The sequence below is a fragment of the Phyllopteryx taeniolatus genome, unplaced genomic scaffold (genome assembly GCF_024500385.1).
Source record: "Phyllopteryx taeniolatus isolate TA_2022b unplaced genomic scaffold, UOR_Ptae_1.2 contig_24, whole genome shotgun sequence".
In the NCBI taxonomy this organism is placed as follows: domain Eukaryota; kingdom Metazoa; phylum Chordata; class Actinopteri; order Syngnathiformes; family Syngnathidae; genus Phyllopteryx; species Phyllopteryx taeniolatus.
In genome coordinates, this window is record NW_026903162.1 from 205,433 (window position 1) to 229,743 (window position 24,311).

General features: G+C 41.8%; 1 protein-coding gene across 5 annotated transcripts in view; it reads right to left on the reverse strand.

Moving 5' to 3' along the window:
* Positions 1-3,923: 3,923 nt before the first annotated feature.
* The window catches only part of crtc3 (CREB regulated transcription coactivator 3), a 126,018-nt gene continuing 105,630 nt past the window's right edge, over positions 3,924-24,311 (reverse strand). For all 5 annotated transcript variants that reach the window (XM_061764854.1, XM_061764853.1, XM_061764851.1 and 2 more), the window contains 2 exons: positions 8,909-9,116; positions 3,924-5,174 (listed from right to left, as the gene is read on the reverse strand). In XM_061764854.1, the coding sequence (XP_061620838.1) occupies positions 4,969-5,174; positions 8,909-9,116 (414 nt within the window). In that variant the 3' untranslated portion in view covers positions 3,924-4,968. The remainder of the gene's footprint in view (positions 5,175-8,908; positions 9,117-24,311) is intronic.

Genomic DNA, 24,311 nt, shown 5'->3' on the forward strand with positions numbered 1-24,311 from the left:
AGAAATCTTCCTTGTTTGTAGGTGACCAAATACTTATTTTCCACCATAATTTGCTCACAAATTCTTTAAAAATCAGACAACGTAATTTTGTCTCGTTTTGTCTCTCATGGGTGAGTTATGCCTATTTTAAAAATTACAGGCCTCTCTCATCTTTTTAAGTGGGACAACTTGCACAATTACTTGACTAAATACTTTTTTGCCCCACTGTATGTTGCTCACAACTGGGCCTTTACTGACACCTAATGGTAATAAGAGGAACTTCATGTATCACCCTTATCGTACACAGTTATGACTTTTATTGTTTATATTCAACCAAAGATGGTCAGCACTAAACGTATATTAAACATAGATCAGATTCCAAAATAAGTAGCAATACTAGTGGACACTTTAAATAACAGAACTGTACATAATGTGGCTAAAAAGACAAAAGTGATACTAAGTGACAGAAAACCACAGGCAGCCGACACAAACTAAGGCTATAGAAAAGCGGTGCCTAGCTGGAATATAAAAAGTTCAAATACACATGTAAGGCAGCAGAAGGTAGGCATCGAAAGACAAACAGCAGGAAACAGACAGCCGACAGATAGAAATACACTTTAGATGCTTTTAGACAAAAAAACAACAATAGAAAAGTGGCTCCATCACGCACAGTGACCCCACTGTCTCATGGTGTTTACAGCAAGGCCAGTACAAATGTATAGGAGCTCAAACTAAATATAAACTAATAAACAAACCCCAACACCTCCTTCCTTTTCGACGACATATCATAAAGGTGAAGCTCTTTTGTACCCGTGCATCATCTTCTGACTGAAAAGTAAAGCGCAAACAGTGCCATTAAAATATAGTGCCGCTTGTAATGGCACTGCAGACTGAAGAATAAACACTGTGGACACTGGACACATGTAATATTGTGACTTCACAACATGATCTGCCCATATTAAAATCATCAACAACAAAACCTGCATGGTTAGTTAAACTGCATAGTGTATATCAGGGGTGTCAAACCTATTTTAGTTCGCGGGCCACATTTACCCCAATTAGATTTTTAAACCACAATATTTGTGGCTTAAAAATCCATAAATAACTATTCAAAGATTTCCCCATTGTTTTGGTGCAAATAATTACAAGTATTTTTGGAAAATATTCACATTTATTCATTATTATCTTGTTGCAAAACTTGGTGCAAATCATGTGAGCAGTGTGAAATCTTTAACCAAAAATGATTTCAACAGTATTATTACTCAGTGAGCGTGCACCCTTCAAGTGCATGAAAAAAAAAAAAAAAGGTTCCAACAAACAAATCTCTTTTGAAGTGAAGCTTGTGACTGAAATTTTTTAATATTCAAAGTCTTAAAACATTTCTACAGGAAGTATTTATTTTCAGTGTGAACATGGCACACCATTTTATATTAGTGTGCTCCTGAAACTTGGCATTGTTTGGCCTCCACAAGTGCATCAATGGCATTTTAAGTGTTGTCAGTCCACCCTCCAGTGGACAAAATTAGCAACAAAAATGACTTGTATTGAAAAATAGCACTGAATGTGATCTCCATCCCCACGGGCCAGATTAGAAACCCCGACGGGCCGGTTCTGGCCCGCGGGCCATATGTATGACAAGTGTAAATGCTGCACCTGTTCAACAGGTGGGGGGAAAACAGAAACCAGTTGCATAGCTAAAGGAGAAAAGCCAGAACAATGCTCTTTATCCTTTCATTAACAATATTAAAAATATAGCTCTTTGAATTGCAGTCCCTGACTTTCAGTGACGTAGACAACAGGGGCACTCAATGCCCAAAAGGCAGATTGCTCGAAATCAGCTTGTTATAAAGATTATACACACACACACACGCACACACACACACACACACACATATATATATATATATATATATATATATATACACGCGTGCAGTTAGGCCCAGAAATATTTGGACAGTGGCACAATCTTCATGAGTAGGGCTCTGCATGCCACCACTTTGGATTTGAACTGGAACAACTACAACGGAATTGAAGTGCAGACTTTTAAGGGGTAGAACAAAAATATATGATTAAACGTAGGATTTGTAGCTATTTTTATACAAAACCGCCTTATTTTGAGGGCTCAAAAGTAATTGGACAAATAAACATAACCCTAAGTAAAATGTTACTTTTCAATATTTTGTTGACAATCCTTTGCAGGCAATGACTGCCTGATGTCTGGAACCCATGGACATCACCAACCAGTGGGTTTCCTCCTTTTTTATGCTTTGCCAGGCCTTTACTGCAGCTGTCTTCAGTTGTTGCTTGTTTGTGGGTCTTTCGGCCTTAAGTTTTGTCTTGAGCAAGTGAAATTCATGCTCGATTGGGTTGAGATCTGGTGATTGACTCGGCCATTGCAGAATATTCCACTTCTTTGCTTTCAAAAACTCCTGGGTTGCTTTTACAGTATGTTCTAGAGCATTGTCCATCTGTACTGTGAAGTGTCATTCAACTTTGCTGCATTTGGCTGAATCTGAGCAGAAAGTATATCCCTATACATTCAGAATTCATCCGGCTGCTTCTGTCTTTTGTCGCATCAATAAACACAAGTGACCCAGGGCCATTGGAAGCCATGCATGCCCATGCCATCACACTGCCTCCACCCTGTTTTACAGAAGATGTGGTGTGCTTTGGATCTGTTCAAATTCTTCTCCAAACTTTCTTCTTCCCATCATTGTGGTACAGGTTGGTCTTAGTCTAATCTGTCTGAAGAATGCTGTTCCAGAACTGGGCTGGCGTCTTTAGGTGTTTTTTGCCAAAGTCAATTCAGACCTTTGTATTTTTGAGGCTGATTAATGGTATGCACCTTGTGATGAATCCTTTGTATTGCCTCCCATGAGGCTTAGATACTGATACATTTTCTTCTTGGAGAGTGTTCTACACTTGTGTGGATGTTGTGAAGGGGTTTTTCTTCACCATGGAAAGGATTCTGCGATCATCCACCACTGTTGTCTTCTGTGGATGTCCAGGCTTTTTTTTTTAGTTCCCCAGTGCACACTTTTTCTCAGAATGTACCAAATTGTTGATTTGGCCACTCTGAACATTTCTTCTCTCTCTGATGGATTTATTCTCAGGATGGTCTGTTTTACCTCCATTGAGAGCTCCTTTGACCGCTGATGATGTGTGCTCACAGCAACAGCTTATAAATGCAAATGCCACACCGGGAATCAACTCAAGACCTTTTAACTGCTTAATTGATGACAGGCTAACGAGGGAAGAGCCCATGCAGCCATGTTTTTTTTTTTTTTTTGCAGCCTTCTGAGCCAATTGTCCAATTATTTCTGGTCCCTTGAAAAAGAGGCGGCAACGTATTAAAGAGCTATGATTCCTAAACCCTTTCTCCAATTTAGATGTGGATACTCTCAAGTTACAGCTGAGTCTGCCCATATTGATTATATAATTGTATCCTGAATATGTTTTCGTAAACAGCTAAAATAAAACAGTCACTGTCCAAATTTATTTATATATATATATATATATATATATATATATATATATATATATATATATATATTTATATATATTTATATATATATATATATATATATATATATTTATTTATATATATATATATTTACATTTATTTATATATATATATATATATATATATTTATATATATATATATATTTATATATATATATATTTATATATATATATATATATATTTATATATATATATATTTATATATATATATATGAAACCAAACTACATCAATGCAACTACTACTAAATTCTCATTAATTTCATTAATATCTTCATAATGGCTTCATTCAATATCTTTGGGTTGTCAGTTTAAAAACTAACATTCAAGATGTGTAAGACACCATGAACCAATCAGTGCAAAAGACGAAGTGCAATGTTACATGTTATCCCATGTCCACATGAGTCATCTGCGTTCAGTCACTTTGTCTTTTCAGCCACACAAGGGGGTTTACTGTACTGCAAACACAAGTGATCCAGATAATCTCTTGCTTTCTTACAACATTCAAGCACAGTGCAAGCGCCAGTACAAGTTGGTACAAAACTCAAAATAAACATACATGGATGTAACTAAAAAAAAAAAGAAATTGTTAAAATTTCATCTTTAAAAATGTATGCATACAATGTCTCCCCGCTGAGGGAATATAGCCTTTATGCGGCACATGAGAATTTTAGCTCTTAGTTATAAATCCAAACGTCTATATTCTTTAGTAACGTACTGAAAATAATATATCTTTGTAAACATTTTGCCCTTTTTTGTTTTGTAGTACATTCTAATCATACTAAAATTACAACTTGTATATTAGTATATAGATTCCAAACAACATCTCTGATGCTCCTCATCTTTTCCCTTCTCCATATATTCAAGAGCATGAAATTGTTTGATATGTCAGCTGGAAGGAATCGGATGTTTACCTCGGCCACACGCAACTGCTCCAGCAGGGCACCTCTCATTTGACTTTCACTCATTTACAGGAGCTGAGAGGAAAGTCAATTGTGCGTTGGCATCTCTGCTGCTCTTCAGCACAGTAATGTAACCTTGGCGGCAATGCTGCCATGGCTATGAAGGTTGGCTGTGAAAGGGGAGGGAAAAACGCAGAATGGCCCAGACTCCTCAATGGATCAACACATTTAGCTGATTTTGTGACTCCCGTGACTGGTTTTATACCACCATCAATGTCTAATGATGAAATATGAGCTTAAACAAGTGTGAAGGTACCTTTGCATGGAGCAGGTGTAAACCGGGTTTCTTTAACATGCAACTTCTCCAAAAGTGTGCATGTTTGTGTATAACTGCATGCAATGTATCCAGATTGTTCACATTTGATGATTTTGAGTGGCAGTCAATGCATGCGCAGTCGACCTACCGAATGCATGCATATTCAGATTCATGCACTTCGCGCTCTTTATCCTGCAAATGTGAGTGTGTGTGTTTATGTTTGCCGGAAAAGGGGGATCAAACGTCCCCTTCAGAGTCTGTCACTACGGAAAGTGTCCTCCACAGATGGGTCTGGCAGCACCATGTCGGGATCACTGAGCATGCTCAGACCATCCAGGCTGAGGGGCTCAATGTGCAACTCGTCTTCCAGCGGGAAGCCTCCTTCCGAGTCGAAACACTCCGGCACCGTCGAGAGCACGCTGCTGATGTCCTTTGACAGACTGGGGTTGGACTCATCTATAGGGAGAGAGGGTAACCAATAAGGGTGGTTCAAAGTCGCTTCCACTTCGTCATGCTGTCTCACTGTCCTTTTCCTGGTAGTCTTATTTAAATGACACTCTTATGCATTTAAGAAATAGCCCTGACATAACCCTGTTATTGCGAGCTGACGAGCTAGCGAAGTAAGGAGCTTAACACCACAGTCTTGCAGCTCTTCTTTATTTCAGACCTAGGGGGATCCATATCCCAGAGTAAAGAAAACATTTTAATAGAGAAAAAAGAGAGGAAATTACAATAATAATGAGACTAACAACAATAATGATTAAAAAAACAAAAATAAAATACAGTAATCAGAAGGGTGTGTCTTTTTCCCCCTGATTTCAGAGGGATTAAAAAAAACTATATTATCGTTTATTGTGATAGTTTTTGGGAAAATATATCGTCTTAAAAAAAATTATCGTGACACGCCTAGCAACCATACTCCGGGGGGAAAAACATTTTCTGACAGCCCACCATCATGTCTCATTATGTTTGATGCTCTTTTATTTATTGACAGCTAATTCTCTCTGCAAAGGAGAGTTTGTCAGTCTGTCAAGAATGCAGTACACCAATGCTTGTGGAGATCTATGTCAGACACAAGTTGTGTTCATAATAGTGTTAAAAAAAAAATGTGTGAAGCCCAAAATCTCAATTGGTTTTATTTACATACATGTAAATGCACTGGAAACACTGATTATATTCTAGAGGTGTCACAATTAATCCATCATCAAATTAATTGACAACTATTTTCATAATTGATTACCGCAATTTCTCAAGTAATATGCTTTGACTCTCAGTATAATGCAACATGCAGTATAATCTGACCATAAAGCGCACCCCCAAAATCGACCCCTTCCCAAATCAGCAAAACCCTTCTTCCTATGTATAATGTGCACCCATGTTTTTCTATTTTAATTCTACTTGATGTTTTAACGATGACATCACCATCATCATTGACGTCATCATGGCCATTTGCTATCAGAGGATGTCCAGCGTGCCTAGCGCCGTGGTATAGCTGTTAAAATTCTGTTTTTAGATTAGTTAGTCCCCCAATTTCTCATAACTAGTTATAATAATGTGAATGTTAATAGAGCTTATGTGTGTTTATCCCCCCTCTGCAGCTGTTGTTGTCTTAACAATTTTTAAAAAGTTATCTTGCATCAGGAGTTAACGTGTTATCCGGGCACATCACCTCAATACCTTTCAGTACATTGTGCAGGCCAGCTGACGTGCCTGTGACCATGTGGGAGGTGGAAAATACCTCCATGAAGCTGCAGTGTCAAAACTAAACACTAGGGTACATCACAGCCTCATTACTTAAAGACATAGAGCTAGAAGTATTACAGTATATTAAATGTGAATCTACATAAATCACAAGATTTAAAACTACTTTAGGGCTTTTCTAAAACAACTACTCATATACCTAATTTCACTGTGAAGAAATTTTCTAACTTTTGCTATCCCTCTGTATAATACACAAACATTACGGCTATCATTAAGAGCCATTGTTCAACTTAAAATTGTCCAAATCCTCTGATTTCAGCCTCTCAACAGTGAATGTTGATGGATTTCTGTAGTCCTTCAAGTAAGCAGACTGATTATATTTTGTGTTTCATCAAAATAAGACATTTAAAAACATCTGCTTTTACTTTGGAAAGCAATGATCAACATTTTTGCCCATTTTCAAATGTTCAATAGAACCAAACCAGTGACTGAATCATATTCAATTCAAGGAAAAAAATAATACAGTGGTACTGGTACCTTCAGATATGAGTGACCCGACTTACGAGTTTTTTGAGATATGAGCTGTCAATCAGCCCAATTTTTGCTTTGACTTGCAAGCGCAAACTTGAGATAGGAGCGTTTTATGATGGCAATGAACTCACTTCACAATAAGCAGCATGTTAACAAATGGTGAGCATTTCATCAAAAAAGGTTTCAAGCTGTTTAATGCCACTCCCAGTTGAAGTTTCCGGTCAAACTAAACAGAAAAAGAGAATTACAGATTGTGTCTGTAAAACAACCACATACTTTGCTTAAAGGTCCACTACCCTAATGCCGACAAACAATCACCAAATTAATGGAAAACGGCATTGACATGCTAACAGCATGAACACTCGTGGTTTTAGAACCTTTTAAGAAACGGATATTTGAATGCATATGGTGGAAGAAGACATATAGACGAGGGATGTTATGCTGGAGTCTGTCTGCTTGACTCTCATTCGACCAAATGAAGCAGAGGAGCGACGAAACAGTGTTTCGACACTTGGTTCACACATGCGCAAAATCACGTGATCATTGGGAACTAGGCCTCGGATGTCATAGCAGTGGAAAACTGGGTTGGCGTGCCTATTACTCATTCAAAACCCCTTCAAATGTGTCAGAATTACACACCAAATGCTGTTTTATAAAGAGATTTGAAGCATTATTGATACCGTACATCAGAATCATTTACAACTAACAAGGCAGGGAGGTAGAAAAATATTTATATTATTACAAACATGTCTATCGTGATACACGCACAGTGAGATGCTATAGTGTAGATACGTAACAGCGGTGAGTAGTGCGGCGCCCTCGCTGCCCAAAAATGGTGCAGCCTGGGGTTTTTAGCCAAGCCGTAGCACACTCACCTCTCAATCTGTGAGGATGGTGGCAGCGTGTGTTCGACCCCATATGTAGTGGGACCACCACCGTTACTTAAAGTTGTCTACATAGATGGCTTGTTAGCTTTATACCTTACATACAGCAAAAACATATCTCTGATGTTGCGATAATTGTGTGCCAGACATGACATGCACCAACGATTTAAAAAAAATAAAAAATAAAAAAAAATCATCATCACCCATTTGCCTCAGATTCAGTTTCCAATAACAATACAGTCAACATCACTGTATCACAAGCATTTTACTTCCATGTTACCTTCAAAAGGCTATGAGGTCAGCTAACTCAAAAGGGTGGGTAAAAGCCATGGATGAATGTATGAAAAGACAAAAAATAACTAATATCACACATCAACTTACTGAGTGGTAGGACAGCAGAGCAAGAAGTTTATTCTTAGTTTGTCTGTATGACTATTATACAGTAGTGCCTCCCGGTGGCCAAAGCGGGCACACCAGAAGGCGCAGCAGACTGATGGATGAAACATTGGATTATTTTATTACTCTGTGTTTTTATAAAGCACAATATTATAGAGTGCGATTTTTTTTTTTCCTTATTAAAAAAAAAAAAATCCTTGGAGGCTGGAACCGATTAATTGCATTTCTATTCATTTCAATGAGGAAAGATGATTTGAGGAGTGTTTTGAGTTAAGAGCATGGAGATGGAATTAATTAGACTCATATCTCAAGCCACCACTTTAGTCAGTTTAACCTATTACAAAAATAACCATTATTTGCAGCCGCGGTATAACATAATTGACTATAGTTGAACCTGAACCACCCTCAGAAGTGTATTTCAAACTAGCTACGAGTTTGCATTAATCAGTACCCAAGAATGCAATGCTCTTAGTTTGAAAAAGATTTGTGATTACATCACTCCCTCTTGTGTGATATTGCTTAATTGTTGTTCATTTTGGTATCAAAACCAAAAAAGAGTAATGATAAAAACATTTTTTGCAATAAACCATCCTATTTTCCAGACATATTATTTCCAGACTGTCCTCTTGTGTTGTAGTTTCATTCTGTTAATTTCTGGAGAAACAGGTGGACACTCACCAGTGAGTATGATGTTGGGCAACCCTCCAGTGCAGTTGGAGTACAGCATGTTTGAAGCCATTTGCATGGGGTTATGCAGGTTGCCATGGCTGCCCCTCAGCCCTGTGAGGGCCGCCTGGGAGGCGTACAAAGAGGATGAGGAAGGGTCGAAGCAAGATCCACCCGCTGTGGAGCTCATCGCATTTTCCAGCAGACTGAACTGGTCCAACTAGCCGGCAGATGGGAAGAGATGATAAAAAGAAGAAAACAAAGTGCCTCAGTATTCATGTTTTCTAAAGAACACAACCCCTGTCACAATCACTTCCAGTAATCCCTTTCTATATTGCAGTTCACATATTGCAGATTATTTTTTTTATTATTGATCTATAAAGTGCAATTATTCATCCAGTTAGCATTATTAGCTTTTTGTCTGCAATGGGGCAGCAATAACTCACATAAGGACAAATGGGCTCTTTTACTTTGCAAAAAAAAAAAAGAAACGTTAGAGTAATTTCTACTCATACATTTGGCAAGTCACCAAGTTGCTTAGTGATTCAGTGAACATGACGGGAATGCCACTGTTTAACACACAAGCAGAGTTTGATGAAATTAATGTGCAAATACCAACCTAGCACGATGTATGGCTTGTGCACACATTCATAACAATACGGAAAGGAACAAATGCAAGTAAAGAGCAATGCTCGCTTGATTTTCTCCAACTATAGTGCTGTAGTTAAAAAGAGCACCGCAAAAAATTCTTGAAAGCAGCAAGATCTGCCGGCCCTACTTCCCAGTGCCTAATGCTTTAGTCAGGAAATCACCCGTTTACACCATGTCTAGGGTTGTTGTTCACGTCACTCAAGCAGAGCACACCCATCTTTTATAGACGTGCTTGTGTAGTCTAAGTGGATGGTGACCTCAAGTGGGCAAATAGAATACATGCATCTCTTCAAAGTATCACTTATTGACATTATATTGCATATATGAAACTTTAAATGTATATAAGTAGTCAAATAAATAATTTGATCGATATTTCACCGATTTCATCTATTGCGGGGATTGTGTGTAGGAGGTTCTGGACTGTAACCCCTGGGAAATGAGAAATTGCTATACTGTGATAAATATTAATCAAAAATATTGCATACGCACCCATTTGACGCATGCCATTTGTTTTGCTCTAAAGCTTCACTTACACTATGTTCCCAGCCCCCATGGCAGCTATTTCACGAAACCGACAACAATGTGGAAGGGGAGGCCTCAAATATCTTGGGAGTCGTCGAGAAGTTCATGGCAAAAAAATTGCATACATTTTGGAAAACGTCAGCTAGACAAATGGAAGGGGTTTCTTCCCATGAAAGCAAGAACGCTTGTCACTAATATTCAGAGGTGGGTAGAGTAGCCAAATATAATACTCAAGTAAGAGTACTGTTACTTTAGAATAATATGACTCAAGTACAAATTAGTCTTCCTAATAATAATTACTTGAGTAAGAAAGTACTCAGTGAAAAAACTGCTCGAGTACTGGGTAACTAGTGAGTAACTTCTGATTTATTTTTTAAATCAGAGTATGAAAGTCAAATCAAATAAAAGTAACTAAAAATATGATTGTGCAAATTTACATATTGCTGAACAATATCACTTAATCTAAAACAAATAAAATCTTTACAAAAGAAAATCTTTGTAAAATAATAAATAAAGGCAAATTCAGCACCAAGGAATAGTCTTACACTATAATGTTCCTACTTGTTAAACAGCAAAATACTGTAGGCTCTCCAGGTAGATTATAAAAACTGGAACAAGGCTGTAGTGGATATAAAAAGTGTTTTTGTGCTGTAAAATAATTTTTACAGGTTGGGTCCCCTGCTGGACAGGCTCGCTGGCTCGGCCCACCCTTGTCCCAATGTGCCGGCTCAGCAACTCCGTACATCAGTTGACTAACATGCATGTAATGCGGTGTTCATTCACTAATGAGTTCGATAGACACACTATAGGCTTTAATTTCTTGTAACGGGACCACTTATTGTTATTATTATTATTACAAGGTTATACTAACATATCAACTCACAGGTTCTTACAGGTGTTTAGATACCAAAAACGAATTCCACTGCAACACTCGTCAGTACCACTGCCTTGCTCATGTCCCACATCCTGTCCTGCCCTTTTCTGTCCTCTCATCTTGTTCACCGGATGTCGCCCCGACCACCATCCACAAATAATAACATGATTTGACTGTTGTAATGTTACTTGTGATCAAATACCATCCATCCATCCATTTTCTTTACCGTTTATCCCACTAGGGTCGCGAGATGCTCGAGCCTATCCTAGCTATGTTCGGGCGGGAGGCGGGGTACACCCTGAACCGGTTGCCAGCCAATCACAGGTGATCAAATACAGTGGGGCAAAAAAGTATTTAGTCAGCCACCAATTGTGCAAGTTCTCCCACTTAAAAAGATGAGAGGCTTGTAATTTTCATCATAGGTATACCTCACCTATGAAAAAAAAAATCCAGAAAATAACATTTTTTAAGAATTTATTAGCAAATTATGGTGGAAAATAAGTATTTGGTCAATAACAAAAATTAATCTCAATACTTTGTTATATACTCTTCGTGAGCAATGACAGAGGCAACACAGACTTTCAACTCCCTCCAAAGATTTTCTATGGGGTTGAGATCTGGAGACTGGCTAGGCCACTCCAGGACCTTGAAATGCTTCTTACAAAGCCACTCCTTCGTTGCACGGGCAGTGTGTTTGGGATCATCGTCATGGTGAAAGACCGAGTCACGATTCATCTTCAATGCCCCTGCTGATGGAAGGAGGTTTTCACTCAAAATCTCATAACACATGGCCCCATTCATTCTTTCCTTTACACAGATCAATCGTCCTGGTCCCTTTGCAAAAAAAAACAGCCCCCAAAGCATGAATTTTCCACCCCCATGCTTAACAGTAGGTATGGTGTTCTTTGGATGCAACTCAGCATTCTTTCTCCTCCAAACACGAAAAGTTTAGTTTTTACCAAAAAGTTCTATTTAGGTTTCATCTGACCATATGACATTCTCCCAAACCTCTTCTGAATCATCCAAATGCTCTCTAACAAACTTCAGAGGAGCCTGGACATATACAGGTTTAAGCAGTGGGACACATCTGGCACTGCAGAATTTGAGTCCCTGGCGGCGTAGTGTGTTACTGATGGTAGCCTTTGTTATTTTGGTCCCAGCTGTCTGCAGGCCATTCACTCGGTCCCCCCGTGTGGTTGTGGGATTTCTGCTCACCGTTCTTCTGATCATTTTGACCCTACGTGGCGAGATCTTGCGTGGAGCCCCAGATCGAGGGAGTTTATCAGTGGTCTTGTACGTCTTCCATTTTCTAATAATTGCTCCCACAGTTGATTTCTTCACACCAATCTGCTTACCTATTGTAGATTCAGTCTTCCCAGCCTTGGTGCAGCTCTACAATTTTGTTTTTGGTGTCCTTTGACAGCTCTTTGGTCTTGGCCATAGTGGAGATTGGAGTGTGACTGAGATTGTGGACAGGTATCTTTTATACTGATAACGAGTTCAAACAGGTGCCATTAATAAGGGTAACAAGTGGAGGACAGATGAGCCTTTTAAAGAAGAAGTTACAGGTCTGTGAGAGCCAGAAATCTTGCTTGTTTGTAGGTGACCAAATACTTATTTTCCACCATCATTTGCTAATAAATTCTTTAAAAATCCATCCATCCATCCATTTTCTGAGCCACTTCTCCTCACTAGGGTCGCAGGCGTGCTGGAGCCTATCCCAGCTGTCATCGGGCAGGAGGCGGGGTACACCCTGAACTGGTTGCCAGCCAATCGCAGGGCACATCGAAACAAACAACCATTCGCACTCACAGTCATGAGCAATTTACGGGCAATTTAGAGTCTCCAATTAATGCATGTTTTTGGGATGTGGGAGGAAACCGGAGTGCCCGGAGAAAACCCACGCAGGCACGGGGAGAACATGCAAACTCCACACAGGCGGGGCCGGGGATTGAACCCGGGTCCTCAGAACTGTGAGGCTGACGCTCTAACCAGTCGGCCACCGTGCCGCCTCTTTAAAAATCAGTAATTTTCTGGATTTTTCCCCCTCATTTTGTCAGGTGAGGTATACCTATGATGAAAATTACAGGCCTCTTTCATCTTTTTAAGTGGGAGAACCTGCACAACTGGTGGCTGACAATACTTTTTTTCCCACTGTATCTAGACTGTCTCACTATTTTTCTGCTGTGGTTCTCACCCCTAGTCCCCTTGTCCACTCTGTCCCCCTGTCTGTCCCTAAAACCCTTTTCTGTCCGGCTGCATTTGCAATAAACATCCGAATAATAACAAACATTAAAAATAAGCAGAGGGAGTATTTCAAAACCTAGTTTGGCCAGTGACAAAACTACGCTGCATGTTAAAAGCTGTTATTTTTCGTAGTCTGTAATGTAAACACGAGTCACGCGCGGCCGTCATGACTCACTTTGTTTGGCCCGCGAAACTCAATAGAAGACTTTGTGTGCGGACATGTGACTTTCTTGTGTCGTTTGATTGGTGAACTTGAGTCAAACATCGCTGTGATAATCACGGTGGATTGGAGCAACAGTGCGTGACGCAGAAGTCGAAAACGTAAGTCTAAAAACTGATTTTATTGTAACGGAGTAAATGTACCATCTATTCTTAACATAAATATGAGTAAAATAAAACATATGCTTCATTAAAACTCCTCTAAGTACAAAATTGTTACTTGGGAAATCTCCATCTGTAGTACAGAACATTAAATATAACAAAAACAAATATATAAACCACAAAATTGGGGTAAAGAACTACTAACTTCACTTTCTGAAGGCAAAACTGAAGGAAAAATGCCCCAAGAACAGGCAGGAACTGAAGACAGTTGCAGTGGAGGCCTGGCAGAGCATCACCAGAAAGGAAACCCAGCATCTGGTGATGTCTATGCGTTCCAGACTTCAGGATGCAACTGACTGCAAAGGATTTGTAACCAAGTGTTAACAAGTGAAAGTTTGATTTCTGATTGTTAATTTGTCGAATTACTTTGGGTCCCTTTAAAGGTAGGAGGCACATATACAAAGTTCAAACTTCTACACTGTTCACCTGATTCGGATGTAAATGCTCTCAAATTAAAGCTGATAGTCTGCCGTTAAAGCACATCTTGTTAGTTTCATTTCAAATCCATTGTGCTGGTGTTTAAAGCCCATAAAGATAACTGTGTTGACGTGCCCATATTTACGAACCCGACAGTAGGTAAATTAAACAAGGATTATCTTGAGAAAAGTTGTTGGCAGTGTGTGTGAGATGCCGGGGAATAAATAGGCTTCCCGTCCCACTAAGGACTGCCTCCAAGTTGTGTTTCGACCTATTACAAACTGTCAAAAGTACTGGTATTCAGTACTGAAGTAACAGTACTGAAAAAACTATGCTGGTAAAAGTCACTCCCTTACTTCAATAAAAGTACAAAAGTAGACACTAATAAATGTATTTAAGTAAAAAAGTAAAACGTAAAATGATATTTTTCAATCCAAGAATAAAATACATAGTGGCATGCTTTCTCTGGGGGCAACAATGATCATAACCAACAAAAATAAAAACGGAGGCTACGATATCTACAGTGTGTGCTTAACATGCTGACTTCCGGTTTTTCGGCGTTGTGCTTTTTACGCGTTTCATCGCTAACTTCCATCCATCCATCCATTTTCTGTACCACTTATCCTCACTAGGGTCGCGGGCGTGATGGAGCCTATCCAGCTATCTTCGGGCGAGAGGGAGGGTACACCCTGAACTGGTCGCCAGCCAATCGCAGGGCACATAATAAACAAACAACCATTCGCACTCACATTCACACCTACGGGCAATTTAGAGTCTTCAATCAACCAACTATGCATGTTTTTTGGGATGTGGGAGGAAACCGGAGTGCCCGGAGAAGACCCACGTAGGCACGGGGAGAACATGCAACCTCCACACAGGCAGGGCCGGGATTTGAACCCCGGTCCTCAGAACTGTGAGGCAGATGTGCTAACCAGTCTTCCACCATGCCGCCGTCGCTAACCTTAGAAGGACTTTTAAAAATAATAAGCTCATTCTTAAACCGTAAGGAGTTGAACGTACAGATACTTGTGTTTAAAAAGTAAGGAGTAAAAGCAAAAAGTTGCCAGAAAAATACAGTACAGGTACCTGAAAAATCTACTTAAGTATAGTAACGACGTACAAGTACTGTTATTTCCCAACTTTGCAAACTGTCATGTTTAGTTGCGTGTGTCACCTTTTCTGCCCACTGCAAAAAATTGATTTATAGGAAAGTAAAAAAAAAAAGAAAAAAAGCTGAAGGTAAATATATCTTATTTTAAGCCTAAAAGAAAAAATAATCTTGATCAGCAAATTTTGCAAATGTATCTCAAATTTTGCAAATGTATCTCAAATTAAAAAAAAGTAAATTTTCAAGGTCACAAGCGTTTGCATAAAATCCAGAACAGAAGAGCAAGACTTTTTTTTTCTTATTTTAAGATTGCACAACTTCAATTTAAGAATTTCGGGAATTACACCATTTCAATGTTTTTGCACCACACAAACAACTAAATGTGAACGGCTCTGTAGAATCAGAACTACATGACCTATACATGCATATAGCCTGAAAATATAGTTTATCCTATTTCATAAAAAGGTAGTCAAATATTTGCCATGTGGTACATCATGGTGGCCGGGCCTGCACCCATGGGGCCCTTTCAGGCTGTAACGTGGGTCCCCCATCCCATGGGCTCACCACCTGTGGGACGGCGCGTCAGGGTCAGGTGCAGTGTGAGCTGGGCGGTGGCCGAAGGAAAGGAGCTTAGCGAGCCGATCCCCTGCTATAGAAGCTGGCTCAAGGGACGTGGAATGTCACAGCTCTGGCAGGGAAGGAGCCCAAGTTGGTGGGTGAGGTTGAGAAGTTCTGACTAGATAGTCTGGCCCGCCTCCACACATAGCTTGTGGTCTGGTACCAGTCCTCTTGAGAGGGGTTGCACTTTCTTCAACTGTGGAGTTGCCTACAGTGAGAGATGCCGAGCATATGTGGGTATACTTATTGGCCCCCAGCTTGGCGCCTGTACATTGGGGTTCACCCCGGTGGACGAGAGGCTTTTGGGTGGGGGGACTGTTGTTTGTGCCTATGCACCAAACAGCAGTTCAGAGTAGACTTCTGTGCTCATCACGGATTGTCCATTACGAACACCATGTTCAAGCATAAGGCTGTCCATACGTGCACTTGGCACCAGGCCACCCAAGGTCGCAGTTCGATGATCAACTTTGTAGTCATGTCGTCGGACTTGCGGCCGCATGTCTTGGACACTGGGTTGAAGAGAGAGGCGGAGTTGTCAACTACTGATCACTACCTGGTGGTGAGTTGGCTCCGATGGTGGGGGAAGATGCCGGTTCGACCTGGCAGGCACAAACGTATTGTGAGGTTCTGCTGGGAACGTCTGGCAGAATCCCCCGTCAGAAGCAGTTTCAACTCCCACCTCCGGCAGAACCCACATCTCGGGGGAGGCGGCGGACATTGAGTCCGAGTGGACCATGTTTTGCTCCTCCATTGCTAAGACGGCCGACCGGAACTGTGGCCGTAAGGTGGTCGGTGCCTGTTGTAGCGGCAATCCCCGAACCAGTTGGTGGACACCAACAGTGAGGAATGCCATCAAGCTGAAGAAGGAGTCCTATCGGGCATTTTTGGCCTGTGGGCTTCCTGAGGCAGCTGATGGGCTAGCCAAGTGGAATGCAGTTTTGGTGGTCGCTGAAGCAAAACCCAGGCGTGGGAGGACTTCAGTTAGGCCATACAGAAAGACTTCCGGATGGCTTCATGGAAATTCTGGTCCACCATCTGGCGTCTCAGGAGAGTGAAGCAGTACACCATCAACACTGTGTATAGTGGGGATGGGGCGCTGCTGACCTCGACTCGGGCCGTTGAGTCGGTGGTGAGAATATTGGTCTCATCAGACAGGTGTTTTTTTTTTTTTTTTTTTTTTTAGCAAACTATGCATGCTTTCATGCGTCTTGCACTGAGAAGAGACTTCTGTCGGGCCACTCTGCCATAAAGCCCTGACTGGTGGAGGGCTGCAGTGATGGTTGACTTTCTAGAACTTTCTCCCATCTCCCGAATGCATTTCTGGAGCTCAGCCACAGTGATCTTTGGGTTCTTCTTTACCTCTCTCATCAAGGCTCTTCTCCCCCAATTGCTCAGTTTGGCCGGACGTGCTCTTAGGAACCTTAAGTGCAGCAGAAATTTTATTGTAACCTTGGCCAGATCTGTGCCTTGCCACAATTCTGTCTCTGAGCTCTTCAGGCAGTTCCTTTGACCTCCTGATTCTCATTTACTCTGACATGCACTGTGAGCTATAAGCTATAGACAGGTGTGTGGCTTTCCAAATCAAGTCCAATCAGTATAATCAAACACAGATGGACTCCAATAAAGGTGTAGAACCATCTCAAGGATGATCAGAACAAATGGACAGCACCTGAGTTAAACATACGAGTGTCACAGCAAAGGGTGTGGGAATACCTATGGCTGTTTGATATTTCAGTTTTTCTTTTTTAATAAATCTGCAAAGATTTCAACAATTCCATTTGTTTCTGTCAATATGGGGTGCTTTGTGTAGATTAATGAGGAAAAAAACTGAGCTTAAATGATTTTAGCAAAATGGCTGTAATATAACAGAGAGTGAAAAATTTAAGGGGGTCTGAATACTTTCCGTACCCACTTTCAGTGAAACGGCACAAGCTTTTACATAGTATGCAGTACATATATTGTGTGCCCCTCGCTCGAGTAGCATAACACGCTGCACAGAAAGTCTTTGCTGTGTGTTGGCCTGTCATATAGGCAAAAGTACAGATGGCCGTACTGCGTGGGTCTTTTTCGTCCATACTGCCCAGTGCATAACCGTAATAGAATCGTAGGTATATACAAGGAAATCCTCACTTGTGTGCGCTGCTTTGCGGCTGCACCATGGCGGCTGCGAGATTTAGTTCGCTTGCTGGCGGTTGAGGTCCTGATGGCCGTAGGAAAAATAGTTTGCACCGCAGCTGGTTTAGCCTTTACGGGTGTATCCAATGCTTTCTTCCAAGTCTTTCTCAAAACATGCCGGTTCGAAGTGATCAGCACGGAGTTTGGAATGCTTGTTAGGCACCCATAGCGGATGACGTTTCTTCCCCTGTTGAATGACTTTCCCTATCCACAGGTCACGTATTCCTTTTTCACATGGAAAGCCCCCCCCTAAAAAACTCTTGCCATTGCCTGAACCATTTGTACAATCAAATGCCACACAATAAACCATCGTGACGTCGCTAAATCATACAATATACAAGGGTGGGAACAGCAGCATGGAACAACAGCACACAACGCCGAATGAACACGCTGTTTGGCTCGTGTGACGTCACAGTGCTGGATAAAGCCGAAGACAGGAAGGCGCTAGATGCAAAAAGCAGAAGGCACATTCTGCAGCATATTTTTTGATTTAACTGTATATCTGCTACATAATCACTTCGAAATGCCAGATGTGGTTTGTAAAGGGGTTCTAGAGTTATCAAGAAACATTTTAACATCTTTCTCCTCTGACCTTTAACAGAATACGAAATAGCACAGCTAAACACAGTAATCACAATGTGTTGAACAGTGTCATCTCCTTGTTCCAGACTCTGAAAACAGTCTGGCTTTGCGGTGTTTGAGGACGCGCACAGGGAAATTTCCTTTGTTGCTGAGTATTTTTCATGTCACTTATTTAAAGACTCATTGTAAAACTTAGAACATTCTTTTTGTTTTTCGATTCAGCATTGTTCAATCCAAAGGAAATAGCAAAGGTCACAAGCATGCTGGAGAACACCTGAAACATACTCCATCAAGAAGTGGAGATACCAGTTTGTGAGGCAGATTTTTTTATTTATTTTTTCTATTTTCATGCTTCACTGAGGAATGTACACACTAGAAGCGTAACAGGCTTACGTCCTGGCCGTGGAACAGTGGGTCAGCGTCTCTAGTACTGTCTATGTTTTTGTGTTGTTCGTTCGTCTTTGGAGACATTACGCGACTTCATTACACAAGGGAAGACTTGCTAAACAGAGAGTCTACTCCAGACTTTCAGCAACTTTTACAATTTTTTTCTCAGAGTTACTCCCCTGCGGAGAGGCTCTGATCTATGCTCTGGAAGAGAGGATTTCGAATGCCGCTCCCGTCAATTCACCTGGCAAATCTACGCTCTCTACCCAACAAAATGGATGAGCTTCATCTTCTCACAAAGACCAGTAAAGACTGGACGTTCCGCTGCCCTCTGCTTCATGGAGACATGGCTATGGGAATGCGTCCCCTATGGCACCATAATGATTCCGGGCTTCTAACTACACTGAGCGGACCGATCAGGACTGCTGGAAAAATCATCTGTACTCCCTACCAACCCTTGAGGACTTCCACGCTGCCAGAACTAAGACAAGAGCATGCAAAATCCTTTTGGCCCCTCCATATCCTGGTCACCACCTCTTCCCTCAGGTAGCCGCGATCGATCAATGCAAACTACAACAAGCAGACATTCCAACAGCTTCTTCCCTCTTGCCTTTAAATTGTTAGAGGATTCTGCATCATTTGCACAACTGTAATTTTATCAGCATTACCACATTACTGGTAACCTTTTATTGCTAAGTGACTCTCCGAAGCGTGTTTTTATGTCTCAAAAGTATTTTTTGTCAAAATTGTTTTGTATTGTTGTACTAGAGCGGCTCCAACCAACAGAGATAACTTCCTTGTGTGTTTTTGACATACTTGGCAAATAAAGAGGATTCTCATTCTAAAGGGTGTATCAGAATTCTCTCAACAAGTCTACATGAGCATTGTGGTCTTTGAGAAGGCGTTTGACCGCATCAGGAGTCACCAACATGGTGTCTGCAGGCACCAGATAGCCCCCAAGGTCCACATGGGTAGCCACTGGGCCTGTTCTAAAAATATGGGATTGGACATTGTGATTTCCTATTAATGCTATAGAAGTGATTATTTGAAAATGCAAAGACTTTACAGAAATAAAACTGAACTAGAAATAGTTACTACTACAGCCATTGCAGCCTGGTTAAACTGGAAGGGGGATCCCTCCATCTTGTTGTAAAAGGGAAGGCCACTTTATTTGGGAATTGTAGGGGAGGAGGAGCGCAGTGCCTGGCCCGTCGTTTCCGTGATGTGACAACTCGTGTCATGAAAGGAATGAGGCAAACACACATTGTACTAAGTTACATAAAATAAATCGATTGGTCCTGTTAAGTTTGTGCTCCCAATTATTAATTGTTTTCAAATATCTCTTAGTTTGTATTCTGACCAAACTAAATGTTATGTTTATTGATGAGATTGAGTTTGATTATTTGACTGACAGGTCCGCCATTTAATATGGATGTGTTCAATAAATATCTGCCACCCGCAGCTGATCGCAGTTGTGCCTAAGGGGCATGTCAAACAGCATAAAGTCTCTGCTTCATGTTTTTCCCTTTCATCTAATATTTCGGTGCTATATCTCTTTTTTGGTTTTTGGTTCATAACACCAAGCCGCTGCATGGCTACTCTGTTAACAGGTTATGGGCCCAGAGCAACCCAGACGTAATCAGACTAACTCAGAGACAGTTTTGACCACGTGTTCGGCACAGTATAGCACCATGAGTAGACCAATGGCAGATACAAGCCGGTGGTCTCGCCTCTCGTTTGATGGAGACGAAAAAGGCTATCAAATATGAAAAGCAACATTTTTAGGCCACCTTTGTCTAAAAGGCTTGAAGTCGTAGAAGAGCTGCGAGTGGATGAAGTCAAGAACACCAAAGCATATGCTGAATTTATCAAGTTTTTAGATCGCTGGTCATGCAAGAGGCAGCCGACGATGGGCAAAAGGCGTTTTCAGAGACTGCTACCATTTTCAGATAGTACTACCAAGGTAAAGGAGATCCTCGTTAATCAGCCTTTATACCGAATTAACATCACTCCACAAGTCTGAGAGCGAAAGTGTGCTATCACAGCTTACAGAAATGCTGGTGAAAAGTCAAGTGATGGACTACTGGTAACTATGCTTCTGAAGGACTTGGCGAGTCCTTTAACCATTTGCAATCCATGTCACAGACCGAGACTGCACACGCCAAGTCACCGGCGAGATGGAAGGCCCAGAGTATGCTTTCCGAGTGAGCGAGTAAACGTGGGAGGCCTGATGGTCCACTGCGGGGCAACCTCGCATATTGTGACAGATAAGTTTAAAAGGTTTGATGAGGAGTTCCAAACCGAGCCAATGCATGGAGCTGGCTGACGGCACAAGATGCAAGGGGGTAAGCAGAGCGCAGCGGCGACGCAGAGAGATGAATGTGATGATCGATATAAGGGAAGTTTTGATATGCAAATATGGCATGAAATTCTGGGGCACTGTAACGTTGTTGACATCTGATTCTCGAGCAGGGATGGGCAAACTACAGGCCACGCACCACATCTGGCCCGTTGATCATTTCAATCTGGCCCGCTAAAGCTTGGTACAGAATCGCCCAAATCATATCAAAATCATGACTACATTCATTTGACCTTGTCCTATAATGCCGAGTGGTTCCACCAGCAGGTTGTGAGGTAATTCCCAGTGGTTCCACCAGGTTGTCCTGTAATGTCCAGTGGTTCCATCAGGTTGCGCCGTAGGTACAGTGATACATTGACTTTGACTTTGGCTGTTCGGTTTACTCTGCTACCGTTCTGAACCCTTCGTCAACCATGAGTTGGCGAAAGAAAAGAAAAGTTGATAGTGAGTGCCGAGTGTTTAATATAGAATGGAGTACTGAATACTTTTTCACTGAAGTCCGGTCAAAGGCTGTATGTCTAATTTGTTAAGAAACCATTGAGCTTTAGAGGAATATAACATCAGCCGTCACTTTTCTACCAAGCATGCTGATTATGCTAACAGCCAATCAACGCAGGAACTGATGGCTACGGCTCAGTGGTTAAAATCAAGCTTGCAGGCTCAGCAAAACACCTTTATCTGACAAAATGCTATCCAAGATTCAGTCACACAATACCCTGAAATAGCGCCACGGGAGTTGCAGATGGAACTGATTGATCTCCAATCTGATAGTGTCATAAAAGAGAAATTCAACTCAAACTGGATGAGTTTTGCGCTTCATTAAGCGCAGACAAATTTCCAAAAATCCAGAAGATGGCACAGAGGATGCTGGTGGTGTTTGGCTCTACATATGTGTGTGAACAGACATTTAGTGTGATGAACACCAACAAAACATCCTACAGATCCCAGCTGAGTGATGAACACCTCAGATATGTTCTGAGAATTGCTACAACAAAACAAATATCAGACTTCAATGCACAGGCAAAAAAAGGTGATCAACAAAACAACACTGTTCCCATTAAAAGTAAATCTAAGTATTAACACTGCAATGCTTTTTAAAAAAAAATATATATATATATATATATTTGTAAGTATCTGGTTCTGGCTTGGCCCGCCTGTCAAATCTTAAAAGTCAATGTGGGCCCTGAGCCAAAAAGTTAGCCCAACCCTGTTCTAGAGGTTCTAAATGTTGTTGAAGGTATGAAACTTAAAGCTCCAACAAATAAACCTCACCATTGTGAAGTTTGCATTAAGGAGGATTTTTTTTCAGACTAGAAACACAGATCGTGATGTTAGACCTAAAACACCTCGAGAGCTAGTGCACACAGATTTTGCAGGACCAATCCAACCAGAGTCAAGAGATGGTCACAGATACTGTATGCACTATAACTGATGACTTTTTTAGTGCAGTGTTTGTCTATTTCCTACAGAAAAAAAGGGACACAGCACTTGCTACAGGGAAGTTATAGCTGATACAGTCCCATATGGATAATTGAAATGTTGGAGATCTGATAATGGTACTGAATATACGGGGGAAAGTTTCAAGGCTCTACTAAATAAACAGACAAGAAACATCAGCACCTTACTCTCCTCACTAGAATGGTACTGCTGAGTGCAATTGGCACACACTTTTTTTTTTATATGGCACGGTGCATATTAATCAAATCTAAACTGTGCAATTGTGAACTTATGTAGACGAGACTGCCGTTGTGGTGAGAAATAGATGTTTCAGTAACTGCACAATGAAGACACCAATCCAAGCATAACGAACACCATGTTCATGCATAAGGGTGTCCACACGTGCACTTGGCACCAGGACACCCTAGGTCGCAGTTTGATGATCGACTTTGTGGTCATGTCATCGGACTTGCGACCGCATGTCTTGGAAACTCGGGTGAAGACAGGGGCGGAGCTGTCGACTGATCACCACCTGGTGGTGAGTTGGCTCCGATGGTGGGGGCAGATGCCGGTGTGACGTGGCAGGCCCAAACGTATTGTGATGGTCTACTGGGAACGTCTGGCGGAATCCCCTGTCAGAAGGAGTTTCAATTCCCACCTCCGACAGAACTTTGCTCGTGTTCCGGGGGAGGCGGGGGAGTCCTATTGGGCCATTTTGGCCTGTGGGACTCCTGAGGCAGCTGATGGGTACCGGCTGGCCAAGCGGAATGCAGCTTTGGTGCTCGCTGAAGCAAAAATTCGGGCATGGGAGGAGTTCGGTGAGGCCATGGAGAAAGACTTCCGGACGGCTTCAAGAAAAATTCTGGTCCACCATCCGGCATCTCAGGAGGGGGAAGCAGTGCACCATCAACACTGTGTATAGTGGGGATGGGGCGCTGCTGACCTTGACACAGGACGTTGTGAGCCGGTGGGGAAAATACTTCGAAGACCTCCTCAATTCCACCGACATGCCTTCCCATGAGGGAGCAGAGTTTGGGTTCACTGTGGCGGGCTCTCCTATCTCTGGGGTTGAGGTCACCGAGGTGGTTAAAAAGCTTCTCAGTGGCAGGGCCCCGGGGGTGGATGAGATTCACCCGGAGTTCCTCAAAGCTCTGGATGTTGTAGGGCTGTCCTGTTTAACACGCCTCTGCAACATCGCGTGGACATCGGGGACAGTGCCTCTGGATTGGCAGACTGGGGTGGTGGTCCCCCTTTTTAAGAAGGGGGACCGGAGGGTGTGTTCCAACTACAGGGGGATCACACTCCTCAGCCCCCCTGGTAAGGTCTATTCAGGGGTGCTGGAGAGGAGGCTCCGTCGGGAAGTTGAATCTCAGATTCAGGAGGAGCAGTGTGGTTTTCTTCCTGGCCGTGGAACAGTGGACCAGCTCTACACTCTTAGCAGGGTCCTCCAGGGTGCATGGGAGTTCGCCCAACCAGTCTACATGTGTTTTGTGGACTTGGAGAATGCGTTCGACCGTGTCCCTCGGGGTGTCCTGTGGCAGGTGCTTCGGGAGTATGGGGTACCGAACCCCCTGATATGGGCTGTTTGGTCCCTGTACGACCGGAGTAAGAGTTTGGTCCGCATATCCGGCAGTACGTCGGACTCGTTTCCGGTGAG